Below are 13,641 nucleotides of genomic sequence, written 5' to 3' on the forward strand. Positions count from 1 at the left end.
AGACCCTCTGTTACTATTCTACCAGTACATTATTTTGATAAATGTTTCCACTGTGAGACAGTGTGCATTCATTAATTAATAAATACATTTTATTCATACAGCACCTTTAAAGGAACTCAAAGACACTTAAGGCTATAAAAGACACAGGACTACTGTGTCACTGTATAATATATTTTTTTATATCCATTATATATATATATATATATATATATATATATATAAATCTTTACATACTTGAATGACACATTTTTCAGTCTTACAATGTTAGCAGTGTCACAATGTTTGTTAAATCCACTTGGCATAAAGTTTGCTTTTTCTTTGGTGGTTTGTAGCAGCAGCCTACACTGGAAGTAAAGTAAAATCTTAATCTGCAATTCGTTCTGAAAACAGAATATCTGTCAAATCACACAAATAACTGAATACAGTGGGAGGAACCCAGTTCTCCAGTACTTTTTCCTCATTCTATGCACGTCTTAGTCAGCACAGTCTTGCATAATGTAACAGAACAGGGGTATTGCATAATGGTAGACGGAACTGGGCAGCTGGTACAGCGGATCGTCAATCATCAGTCACCCGTTGATGTAAGACTTAAACGCTTAATCGCCTACATTACACCCATCAACGTGGTAGTTCACGATTACAAAAACGTCACTAAAGTGAGTAATAAACTTGTTTCAAAAAGCCTTAAGAATTAGTCATGCAATATGACAGATTGGGAGATTAGCCAATCAATTGTGCGGTGGGCGGGTTTTCTCTCAGGTTTAGCCAATCGCTAAACATGGAAGTAAATATTCCCCAAAGAACGGCTGCATTGTAGCAGAGCGACACATTGCTGAGTGTGGATACATGTCGCTTGCTCTCAGCACTGAGTTAGTGACCTAGATTTCCACTAGCGAGATGCGGCTGAATGTTACAAGAGGGAGTAAAGAGATATTTTCGGTTCCCACGTTAACAACAGACAACGGGACCTGGAGCTAACTGGCGGTCCACGGGGGCGTTTCAGCCAACACCAAAACTTCCACAAGGACTTCGTTCACAGTTTAAATTCACGCTAAAAATTGCCAAAATGGAGATTCACGAAGGGGCAGCGGGTGACGGCGTGCTTGATTACTCCCGTTTGAGTTTGAACACTTTTAGCGTTGACAGTATCAGCGACGAGAGGAAGAGGGACGCTAAACAGCTCTACCTGAACCACAATCGTCTGGACTCGCTCCCCTCGTCGGTCAGCCTTTTCTGCAACCTCGAGTTTTTGGACATCAGTAACAACAGACTGACGTCCATCTGTGAGGGCATTACGCGACTGACCAAGCTGAAAACACTGATAGCCAAGAACAACCGCCTGGATGAGTTTTCACTGCCCAAGGAGTTCGGTTCATTACAGCTAGAGGTGTTGAACTTTGGGGGCAACCGATTTGAAGAGATCCCGCTTCAGTGCATGAAACTGCTGCGCCTGCAATCACTTTCCATTGGCGGAAATAGACTGAAGAGTATACCTGCAGAGATAGAAAATCTAACCAGGTAGGTAAAGGAGGAAACAGAACTGTTGACCTAACTGGGCATCATCATCATCAAAAGTAGGTCTGGTATCTTGCCAAGAGGTTGACATGACCTTAAACTGATAAAAGTTACACAGTTGGTCGCAGAAACATTGCAGTTGAGTCAATAAACAAACTCTATATAAACAGACAAGAGGAATAAGTTAAGTATTCACGATATCCACTTAATATCCTACAAAAAAGTATACTAAAATGTTTTAAGTGCAGCAAGCATGTAGACAAGATTTAATTTACATGCATACAAAATAAGGTAAGAACAAGGGCTGCTACCAATCATTATTTTCATTATCTTTGTTCTGTCCATTATTTTCTTGATGTATCAATGAGTCTTCTGACCTAGTAACTACTAAGAGTAGGTTTATTACTATTTTGTAGGTCATTTTAGAATTTACTTGATTTTAATTTTGGCTTTATAACAGTTATCAGCTCTGACAATTTCAAGCCCTACTTTACATTAGTCCAGAGGTAAGGGGCAGCATATTTAAAAGTGAATTTGCTTAAAGTTAGGGTACTGACATCAGTAGAACATCATGAGAACACAGCCCTATTGATTTTAAATTCATGTATGTACACAGGAAAGGAGGAACTAGGGATGGGAATCTTTGGGAATCTCAACATTCAAGACGATTTTAATTTTTGGTGTAACAATTTGATTCAGAATCGGCCGAGTGTCCGCTGACAGTTAAGCTAGCTGGTCTTGATGAACATCACTTGTCTAAAAAAACAACTGAACAATTTGAGAGTACCCAGCTTTCTTTTTAACAATATAAGCCCCGACTGAAGGACTACTGATGGGGAAGGGCAATAGGTAACAGTATCATCAGCATAAAACGGGACAGTGCATTTTATAAGTTTTTGTAAAGATTATTAACTTGTATGGAAAATAATAATGGTCCCATTACACATCTCTGAGGTACACCCTTTAATACAAGGAAGATAGAAGAAGACGTGAGGGTTAATTGTTTACGAGCCTGATTGCCCAAGGATAAAAAGTGTTTCTGTGCCAGTTTGTTCGGCTCCTCAAGGCCCTATATCTTCTCCCGGAGGGCAGAAGGTTGAAAAGGTCTTGGCCGGGGTGAGATGGGTCAGACAGGATCTTCCTTGCCCTGTTAAGCCCCCGAGAGTCTGCGATATCCTCCAGGGAGGGCAGGGGGCAGCCGATAATTTTTTGTTCCGACATACCACACCATGATGCAGTAATGTCAGCATGCTTTCTGTCGTGGCATGATGTTAGGTCGTCAGCCACATGCACAGGAGAAACCTGAATGAGGAGACTCTCTCGACACAGACACTGTCTATCTGTAGTGGGGCGGGGTCTACTCTCTTCCTCCTCCAGTCCATCACTATGTCCTTGGTTTTTGCTGGTGTTCAGCAAAAGGTTGTTTTTTGAACACCAGGCTACGAGCCTCTGACCCTCTTCTCTGTACACTGTCTCGTCGCCGTCGGAGATGAGACACACCACTGTAGTGTCGTCTGCGAACTTGATGATGTGTGAGTGGTGGAGGATGTGTGGGGCCCAACCCTCACTGTCTGTGGGCAGTTCGTCAGGGAGCTGTTGATGCAGTCGCAGGTGAGGGATGAGAAGTCCAGGTCAGTGGACAATGATGGTGGCTGCTTTCAGGCAGGGTGGGACGGTGGCCTGTTTCAGGGAGGTGTTAAAGATCCTCATTAGGAACCCTGACAGCTGGTCAGCACAGGCCCTCAGTACTTTGCCCAGTATCCTGTCTGGTCCTGCCGCTTTGTGTGGGTTTACGGCCTCAGAACCCCTCTCAGCTGATCTTCCTGCAGCCCAAGCAGATGAGTGCTGGAGGGCCGTGAGGTCGTAGGAGCAGGGTGGGGCCTCTCTGCCTCATAGCGGGTCAAAAAGGGTTTCAGTTCCTTCACCAGCGAGCCATCAGCATTTGTTATCTCCGACGAGATGACCTTATAGTTCATTAGATGCTGTAAACCCTGCCACACTTGCCTCAGGTTGTTGTCAGCCAGATGGTTCTCCATCTTCCTTTTATAGTCCCTTTTGGCAGCTTTAACTCCTCTCCTCAGGTTTGCTCTGGCCACGGTGTACAAGTCTCGGTCACCAGCTTTAAAAGCAGATACTCTGGCCCTCAGCAGTGACTGCACCTCTTAGGGACCTATGAAATCTGTTTTATTTCTTCCCAAATTCTGTTTTTTCCGTTTTTAATTTTTGTGAATCCTGTTTTTTTACCTTTTACTGTTATTTTACTAACAAAAACAGTGTGTTTTTGCAAAACAACAGTTCACCTGACACATAGAAGTCCTTCAGGAACTGCTCAGCTCTGTACTGAGGGGTTAGTGTCGAGTTTTCAAAGTTTTTTCTCCGATGAAGACAGAGCTGTGGCTGGCCGCTTTGCCATGCTTACATTGTTTTGAAGGGAGATGGTCTCAGTGTGTGGAGGGGGCTTGTTGTGCCACCCAGATTTGCTTCCCTCCGTGCAGTTTACGTTCCTCTTCCACACGAAAACAGCATTTCAGTCAAATAATGGCAAATTCCGCAATAAAAATAAATTCTGTTTTAATCAGCCAATTCCACGATTGCGGAAATCATAGGGCCCTAACCTCTGTCATCCAGGGTTTCCGATTAATAAACACTCTGATCTGTTTGTCCACCGTGACATTGTCAATGCAGGTCTTAATGTAAAACAGTACAGTCTCAGTGTGTTCGTTTAGCTCCAGGTGATCAAAGACAGTCTATTCTGTGTTGGCACAGTCCTGCAGCTGGCTGAGTGCTCCCTCAGGCCAGGTTTTCACAGTTCTCATGGTTGGTTTGATTCTTGTCCTGAGGGGTTTGTAGGCTGGCACACTGAGCAGCGAGATGTGGTCAGACATGCCCAGGTGGGGAATGGGTATTGTCCTCCTTTAGGTTTGAATAGACCCAGTCTAGTGTGTTTTTGCCTCTGGTGGGACCTTGCACATATTGCACAAACTTGGGTAAAACAGTCTTTAGACAGGCCTGATTAAAATCTCCAGCCACAATAAAAGCTTCATCGGGATAAGCCTTCTGTTGCATTTGCAGTCTGTATGCCGCATCTCTTCCCATTTTATCAGAGTTGACCCACCTACTTAACCTGGCAACAGTCTTCTCAAAACAGAATCCACTATAGCTAGTCACACAATGTATTTATGAAAATGTAATTTAAATGTGGTCAGTTTTCTATTTCTATTTTTTGCTGGATTAGTTTTGATAACTGAAACCATATGTGACTTTGTATTCCCATTCCACTATTGCTGTTTCCTCTGTCATGCTCATTTCCAGACTTAAATCCTGTAACGTGATGATTCATCATGCTTAGCTATTTTATACTGCCAGAGATTGGTTTTTCCAGCTAAACCCACAGGAATTACTCATAGTAGAAATTTTAGTTTCAATGCCAGGGAATACATTTAAGACACATTGTTATTATTATTATTATTATTATTATTATTATTATTATTATTATTACATACATTATTACAACATGTAATCAATAAGAAAAACAGAGACAGCAAATGAACAAATTATCAAAACAGTATTTTTATGTAGCCGCACAGGAGAGAAAAAATGTCTTTCAGCTTGTGTACATCTGTACAGAGAATACTAACTATGAACAAAAGCACATAATTGAAAAATTGACTCAGTTTGTTTTCAGTTTAACCTGCTTATAGCTCAGGGGTCTAAAATGAATTAAAACACCTGAGAATTGAGAAAAGGGACACAAACAACAAATAGTGTAGCATGGAATACGGATACTAGGACGGTATCACAATACCCCGCCTTAAAAACAGTACTATAGCCCATTTTGTGGCTATAGCTTAGAAATGACATTGTTTTAATAAGCTGAATTAGCTGCATCAATATGTGACAGCAGGTTAGTGTGTATGTGTAGCACTCTGCTTCCACTCCTGCTACAGCAGATGCACAGAGTGAAATATGACATTCTTTTGCTTACATAGCCGACAGTCAGGGGGCTTTGTGTCCATGGGCTTGCCCTATGTACATGTTTCACATCCAGACTAAATATATTATTACATTATTTTTCCCAATGTGTTTATGTTTTTGCCATGGTGTTGTTTCGGTATAAAGATATTTAGTTTTCTATCATTTCAGAGTCATCATTATAGTCTCACGACAACACTAATTGCAGCACTACATAAGCTGTCGCATGTAGCAGGAGTCCAGCTGGCCTGAAGAGAGTGAGTGAAATTGACATAAGAAGGGTGCCAGCTGTTAGACTGTTTCTATCGTATCATTTCCTAAGTTTTAACAGTACAGCCTATATAAACTAGCTATGGCCCAGTGTTTCTCATTGCAGTGTCTCACTTGTGAAAATGCTGAGCTTTTAATACTTCCCCTAAAACATGCAACAACTAACCTAAGCCTCTGCTGGCTGACTTGTGTGTGTGTTTATGTGTGTGAGGACACTGGACAGTGAGCAGACCCTGAATGTCTCAGTTCCCATCATAGAGTGGGCTTGATCAGTGCTCAGCCACCAAGGACAGTATAATGGCTTCCTGTCTCGCAGTCGCTGTGTCATCAGTTCCAGCAGGCAGATGGCCTGACAGCTTACTTTCGCTGACCAACCATCCATTGCTCTCTCTCTCTCTCTCTCTCTCTCTCTCTCTCTCTCTCTCTCTCTCTCTCTCTCTCTCTCTCTCTGTCTGTCTCTGTCTCTGTCTCTCTCTCTCCCTCTCTCTCTATCTCTCTCTCTCACACTCTCTATCTCTCTCTCTCACACTCTCTATCTCTCTCTCTCTCTCTCTCTGTTTCTCTCTCTGTGTTTCACCCCCAATTACACCCCTGTGTACTCTATACATCCATTAACCTACCAGGGTCCTTTTTGTTGTAATACTACAAGCAACATATATCTTTTGAGTTGTCTTCTGAACTTGGAAGCAGTGGTTTTGAGATCATCACAAATACTTTGTTCATCTCAGTTAGGAAAAATTATTCCACACATTTTTTTCCCCTGTGAGTTGGTGATGCATAAATGTGTATAAAGCAAAAAAAAAAGTTGACGTGAGATTATCCTATATGTAAGAATTTTCATTTAAAACATTCAAAATGTAACAGAATGTGAAGAATTGACAGTGCTGATGTTATATCACTGACATCTCTGTGTTGGGGGGAGGGGGAGGAGGGAAGAAAGACCTATAGGACGGATCTTCTTATGATAGGGGTGGACAACTTTCTGATGATTTGGTCCAATGTTTAGTGTTTAGTGTGTGGAGTATGAACTTGACAGGTGGCCATTTCCTACATATGGCACCTGTAAGCATGAAAACATGCATCTTCAGCTCCCCCTTGTGGTTTGAATTAGTTTTAATTTGGGGGTCACTGAGTTTTGTTGACCAGGTCCTAACCCCCTGAAATATAGACCTGGATATTGCAACACTGATGCTGCGGCCAATGTAAACTGCTGATGTTGAAGCTAAAATTTGTTGTCTCAAACACTATAAACTTTTTTACTGCATAGCACCATTCTCTCTGTTTGGTTAAACGGAGACTGTGAGTCACCCATATGTCACTGTTAATGCAAAATGATCAACTATCTGGTGTTGACTGTAGTTGTTATCAGTTTAGTGTCTCACATTAAACTACAGTCACTCCCTGCTGCCCATAATAAAAATAATACCTGTAGACTGTACAGAAATGTGTTGGAACACCATATAGTCACTTATTTGTGTGTATTAGTTAAATAAACACAGGAATAGGATTTAAAATAAATGTGAGGCCTATCATTAGTGTGAGTGTATAGTTTAACACAATAAGCAATAAACTACCAGCCAATGAAGGCTGACTGCACAGTACACTGCTCCCACCAACCTTAGTCAGCAGTACCATCTGAACTCATGTCAATGAAGGACTGTGAGGTACATCAAACAAAAAAGGTTTTGATTTTAAAAAATTGGAACCAAATCACAATTAAAATCACTGCTATACTGTCCTCTGTAGTCTTTTGTATTTTCTCAACATCTAACTTGATTTTGAATGGACTCTTTTCCTCTCTTTGTTTCTGTCAGCCTGGAAATGTTGTATTTGGGTGGAAACCTCATCTCAGCCATTCCTCCAGAAGTGGCCAACCTGCCCTACCTCAGCTACCTGGTCTTATGTGACAACCGCATCCAAAGTGTCCCCCCACAGCTCACTAGGTAATTGTAGCACACACCCACACTATATAACCAGTTTATACTGCTGTAAACTCTTTTCTCAGAGATAACATACACTACATTACACAATACATGGAGTTGACCGGCATTGATCACTTCATTTACCAAACATGACTAAGTGCTTCGTCATTTCACAGGCTTTACTCGCTGCGATCTCTAAGTCTCCACAACAACTTGCTCACTTACCTGCCAAGGGAGATCCTTAGCCTGGTGCACCTGCAAGAGCTCAGTCTGCGTGGGAACCCACTGGTTGTGCGCTTTGTCAAGGAGATGACCTACGACCCGCCCTCGCTGCTAGAGTTGTCAGGACGTACCATTAAGAGCAGAAATATTCCGTACTTTCCCCACGAACTGCCCTCAAACCTGCTGCGTTACCTGGACCTGGCCAGCAAGTGCCCCAACCCAAAGTGTGCTGGTAAGAGGGTTTACTTTTGCTTTCACTGATTAGTGTTGTGCCATCTTTTGATTTATGATTTTTTTTATATATATTCAGCTGTGACATTTTATTTAAATATGTGAAAACTTACTTTGTACTCTCGTCTTCTATCTGTCTGATTGCAAAGGATTAGGGTTGATGTATACATCTGCACAGAACGATACGAACGAAGTCACAGACCAGCCTTTGTTTTTGTTTTCACTCTCTTCTCCAGGTGTGTACTTCGATTCATGTGTGCGCCATATTAAATTTGTGGACTTCTGTGGAAAGTACCGGCTTCCCCTCATGCACTACTTGTGCTCCCCTGAGTGTACCTCTCCCTGCAGCTCTAACCCCCAAAGCGACGCAGAGTCGGAGGATGAGAGCAGCGTGCCTGCTGACCGCCTGCAGAGGGTGCTTCTGGGATAGTGTGACACAGAGAAGCCTCTGACCCTCTGGCCAAGCCCAGCATCATCAGTCTGTCACTGTTTCAATATGTCTGCAAAGATGGACTTGCTGTCAGACTTCACTACACATATATGGACAATCATGCATGCACACAATCTCAACAGATGTATGTGTATGTTTTTGCATACGGTTACTTATATGCACAGAATGTGATACAGTGGTCCTTTTCTACAGTGGCCAAACATTGAAAATAGGTTAAGTGGAATTCTTGAGTAGGAACTTTCTGTTCACTTTCACTAACAAAAGCAGACCTGCCAACTTGTGCACATTTTTGTAGAAGGCATGCATTTTGACATCAAAGTACGTTGGTACGAGTTGTTATTTTAAGGTACACAAAAAGAAGCCAGTGGGCTTTAGGATAAATGGATAAATGGTAGCCAAGCCAGTCGAGACATTATGCTGGCATGATGGTTTCTTCTCTTACCAGTACACTCTACCAATAAAGAAAAACAAAAAAAGACTAATGAAAGGTTACCTTGCACACTAGTTTTTAATGTCAGTCTTGCCACGTTGTGTGGACCTAGAAATAGCTGCAGGCCTCCCCAAATCAGTCAAGCCCATGTATTTATATTTCACCTGTCATGCTCTAAGATATGTTACTTGCTTGTGAGATCATAGAGACTGCAAACTCCTGATCTTTCTCAATGAAATGAGCAGTAGTTTCAGTAGTGCTTACAGCGTGCAGGTTGTTGCTAACTTCGGGGCTATATAACGTGTTGGTCTTTCAACTGCTGACACAAGGCGTTGTCAATAATGAACATTACCAGGATTCAGTGTAGGGTGTACAAAAGCCTGTAGTAAGTTTAGGGAACACTTAGCCCTCTCTAGCCTGTATTACCCACCACCCTTGGTTACACATACACATGAGAAGTAACGTGGCCAGCTTCTCGCTGAGGATACTTTTGAAGTGAGGAGAGGAAGAGTGGAAAAGTCACTGTGAGATACTGCGGGAGATAACTGAGGGCAGAGAGCGGTGTGTGTGCATGTGTTAGTACTGTTTAGGCTTTAACTTTGCCTAGTCTTAGAAAACCTAAAGGAAAAAACCCCATTGCAAATTAAGTACACAATAAGTAATGCATATAACTATGTACAATAATTCATTGGGCCAACAGCAGTGATTGGCATCTGATGTATGTAGGTTGCAGAAGTGGTACTCAAAAATTTAATCGGGGGTTGGCAGGTCTGCACAAGTAAAGGAAACCTCTTATTTCCCATGTAGCCATGCAAATCCATAGTGTGTCACTCATGACTCCATCAAGGTGTTGGTCTCATGGTTGAGCATAGGAGGGCAGTAAAAGTCTGTTAGGTGAAGGAGCAGCATGATTTTTCCCTTCTTCAGACAGCATACTTTATCTTTCATGTGTCACTTTATGCTTTATAGTAGCTACAGCACAACTTTCTGCATTTTCTGAAAGTTTGGATATGAACAATGTGTTGGGTTTATTTTCTGCTGGAAACGCACAGCCAGCTTTCATAAAAATGTCTCAGACTGAGTGAGAATTAAAGCTGCTGTGCAGTGGGAAAATATGTCAGCAGAAACTAATACTTTTAATCTACAGTACTCTAAACTGATAGAGACTGTGTGGGATGGCCTTATTTACACAGTCTGTGGTTCTACTGGGCAAAGGATTTGTGCAGTTGTCCCACATATTAAAAGTTCAAGGTGGCAGTCCGTTATCAGTGTTTTTGTCAACATTGTGCTCATTGCACACCAGTCTTGCAAAAGTTTGCCATGATGGCATGTTTGTTTCAAGTTAACCCAGAACATGGGTTATGAGAGTATGTGGAAGAATGCCAGGCCTACTCACAGGAAGTGGATGTGGGGCGGACCAGGGAAAACCATAGAAACAAAAGCTATTCTGAAAAACACTGTGGTAGCCTTCATGTTTTTGTTCAGGGAGGTTGAGGTTTTTTTCTGAGCATAAACATACAGATGTGTGTGAACAGAGTCCATAGACAGAAATGTAATCTGAATAGTTCTGAATTTAGTCTGTTTGAGACAGAAACTCCACTCCTCTTTTCTGAACTGAAATAGATAATGTTTCTGGTCCTGGTTATATCTCTGCTTAGTCTCTCTGCTTGGTGTGGAAAGCTGGGACATTTTATTGTCTCCCAGTTGGACTAATGGACAGTTTGTGTCCATTAGTGAGGAGGAGGAACTCTGCCTGGCTTCACATTAGACCTTAATGTTTAGAAAACAGAGGAATGCCTTATGTTACAGTAGCACCTATACTAGAGCCTTTGCTAAGTGCCTTACTAATGGTTATTTTTAACACAGTGAAAGAGTATGAAGAAATGTGATATATGCACCCTGAAATGTGACAAAATTAACTAGAAGTCTTTTTAAAGTGATTTTGCATTTTTTTTAGCTTAACCACAGTAAAAAAGTAAATCACTTTTTTTAACAAAATAACTGCTTTTATACAAATCCTTTTTCAAATGTAAAACATTACATATTTAAATGACATGCAGAATAGATGGCACTTAAACTGAATATATAATTAATTGTATGTACTTTTACCCCATTCAGAAGATGTAAGTAGACTGTACAGTATATAATAACAATAATAAAGACTGATTGTAATATCTTGGATGTGTGTATGAGTCATGATCTTGTGTGATTTAGATAAAGCCAAGTGTGTCTATGTAGGATTGAATACAGTAGTAAACACTTTATACTGTTTTATTGTTTTAAACTCACATCATATTTGAAATTTTGATGCCAGTTGCTAAAAGGAAAGACAGTTATACAATGTGGTTTTGTTTCAGTAGTTAAAAGATGCACAACAACCATTGGAGAGTTTTAAGTGTGTGTGTTTTTGTGTGTGTGTTTACATGAACCAATCCAACCAATTTTGTAGTTTGAATGTGTCCAGGTTTCATTAGCATATGAGGGTGAGTTCATTCTGGAGACTGAATACTGAGAGACCTTTTCTGTAACCCAGAACCAAGAGATGCCAGGGTGAGTGCATTCTGCCTCGCACAATCTACTAATCCTTTAACATCACCTGCCAAGAGCCACTAACTACTTTTTCCCTCTTCTTTTCACAGTTTCTATTCCTCAGCGACTCATTCAATTTCTTTTTTTTTCTTTTTCATTTTGTTTTTTGCCTTAGTGTTTCTTTCTTTCAGCCTGGCTGGCAAGAGCGAGCCTTTGAGTTTCACATATTTTGTTTGTTTTGAATGCTCACAGCTGGGTGCCTGTGTTTTCACAGTGTGTTTCTTCTCTCTTCATTTTCACCCTCTCTCAAGCACGTGTGCAGACAGGACCCTTAGACCAGCAGCAGGCACCCAGGGAACATGGTGTGGAGTTGTGTTACATGTAAGGTTTGTGAACACACACATGCACATGTAGGGCCTTCGTATGTTAACACTAGAGGATGCAACCTGAGACTCAACTCTGATGCGCTAGAAGCACTGAGTTGAGACTGCTGGAAGAGGAGAGCAAGACTTGTCCCCAGCAATTAGGAGTCATATATATGTAGGCCCTGAGGGTCAAAACATAGCATTTCACAACATGGAAACGGTAAGGATGACAATTTAGTACCCAGAGGACTGTTGCACAAAAGCAGAATTAAGAAAGCAAGGATAACTGAAAAAGCAAGGCTTGACCAAGTCTCATTAGTTAGGCTTACTGTCATGTCGTTTTTATGAAGACTGCGGTTCATAATGTGGTCAGAGGTTTGATGAATATTAGGCTATTGCAGGTTTTTAGATAATTAGAAATGGCTGATGACACAAAGGTGGATTCAATGAAGTCAGTGAGTGTAATACATCAAGTCCCATTCATGTGTCTTTCTTCACCGCGGCGTGCCCTTGTGTGGATGTCAACGTGTTAGATGAAGAAGCTACTGACAGGCAGGAGCTTTCTGTGCAGACTGCTTGGTCCCAAAGTTCAGCACCGTGCAGCACGGAGCCCTCACCATCCCACACATGTTCTGCATTTCCTCACAAGAGGCATGCTCTTATATTCAGTTAGAGATGCTGAACATCTGAATAAATGCACTGTTCTGTTTATAGCTCTATCAGATTTGGTAGGCTGTTGAAATCACCTGCTCACATGTTCAACACCTTCCATGGCCACACCCTCTGAGTAATTCATTCATTCAGAGATAGATAGAGAGAGAGATATGTGAATATGGTTAGTCTTGCATTGTAGATAAATGTTTGTAATTAGTCTTTATGATACATTTCCTGAGTTAAACCTGAACTGCCACTGCCCACTTCTAAGGCAAAGTGTACAACTGTTCATTTGTGAGAATGAAAGTAACTCCTTGAATTGTAATTCTATGACAGTTTCAGTGGAGCAGTGGTTAGTAATATATTTGGAATACTTACAAATTCAGTCGGTCAGTTATTGTCTGTCAGGCTTTTTCTTTCAGTTTAATTACATCAGACTTATTTCTCTTTTAACACATATGTTTCACCTCCTCATTAGTTTATTGGAAGCTGTTGCTCACCTGGTAAGAAGTGTACAGCTCACATTTTTTTCCATGTCTGCATCAGTAAATCTGTGATCGATCAGTGGTCTATGTAACTAAGCCGTGAACGCGCACTTATCTGAATTACTTAGACCTGGCTTGACATAGTCGCATATCTCCATCCTGGTTTGGCAAAAGTGCAACGAATTAAGCCAGGATGCACTGATGAGGGCCTGAACTCCACCATCTGCAACTGAACGCTGGACTTCCTGACCAACTGCCCTGAGACTGTCATGCTGGGAAAACATCCTCCACTATCTCCATCAACACTGGTGTGCCCCAAGGATCTGTGCTGAGCCCCCTCCTGTTCAACCTCTTCACCCACGACTGTCAGCCAGTCCATGCAACAAACACCTTCACAAAGTTTGCGGATGACACGACAGCCGTGGGGCTGATCTCCAACGAGGATGAGTTGACCTACAGGTGTGAGATCCAGAACCTCACAGCCTAGTGTTCCACCAACAATTGCATCCTGAACAACAACAAAACCAAGGAGATTGTGGTGGACTTCAGGAGGTCCAGAATGACAGCGCCTGCTCCTGTCACCATCAACAGAGTA

General features: G+C 41.7%; 1 protein-coding gene across 1 annotated transcript; it reads left to right on the plus strand.

Moving 5' to 3' along the window:
• Positions 1 to 809: 809 nt before the first annotated feature.
• On the plus strand, positions 810 to 11,192 carry lrrc58b (leucine rich repeat containing 58b). Its single transcript, XM_053329059.1, has 4 exons — positions 810 to 1,518; positions 7,572 to 7,700; positions 7,856 to 8,133; positions 8,369 to 11,192. Exons 1-4 carry the CDS (start codon positions 1,067 to 1,069, stop codon positions 8,560 to 8,562), a joined length of 1,053 nt encoding a protein of 350 aa, XP_053185034.1. The 5' UTR covers positions 810 to 1,066; the 3' UTR covers positions 8,563 to 11,192.
• The last annotated feature ends 2,449 nt before the right edge of the window (positions 11,193 to 13,641 follow it).

The sequence above is a fragment of the Scomber japonicus genome, chromosome 11, assembly GCF_027409825.1.
Source record: "Scomber japonicus isolate fScoJap1 chromosome 11, fScoJap1.pri, whole genome shotgun sequence".
Lineage (NCBI taxonomy): Eukaryota > Metazoa > Chordata > Actinopteri > Scombriformes > Scombridae > Scomber > Scomber japonicus.

Coding starts and splice junctions, on each gene's coding strand:
- lrrc58b (XM_053329059.1), top strand. CDS start 1,067: ATGGAGATTCACGAAGGGGCAGCGGGTGACGGCGTGCTTGATTACTCC. Junction 1,519..7,571: donor GAGATAGAAAATCTAACCAG/GTAGGTAAAGGA, acceptor TGTTTCTGTCAG/CCTGGAAATGTTGTATTTGG. Junction 8,134..8,368: donor CCCCAACCCAAAGTGTGCTG/GTAAGAGGGTTT, acceptor TCTCTTCTCCAG/GTGTGTACTTCGATTCATGT.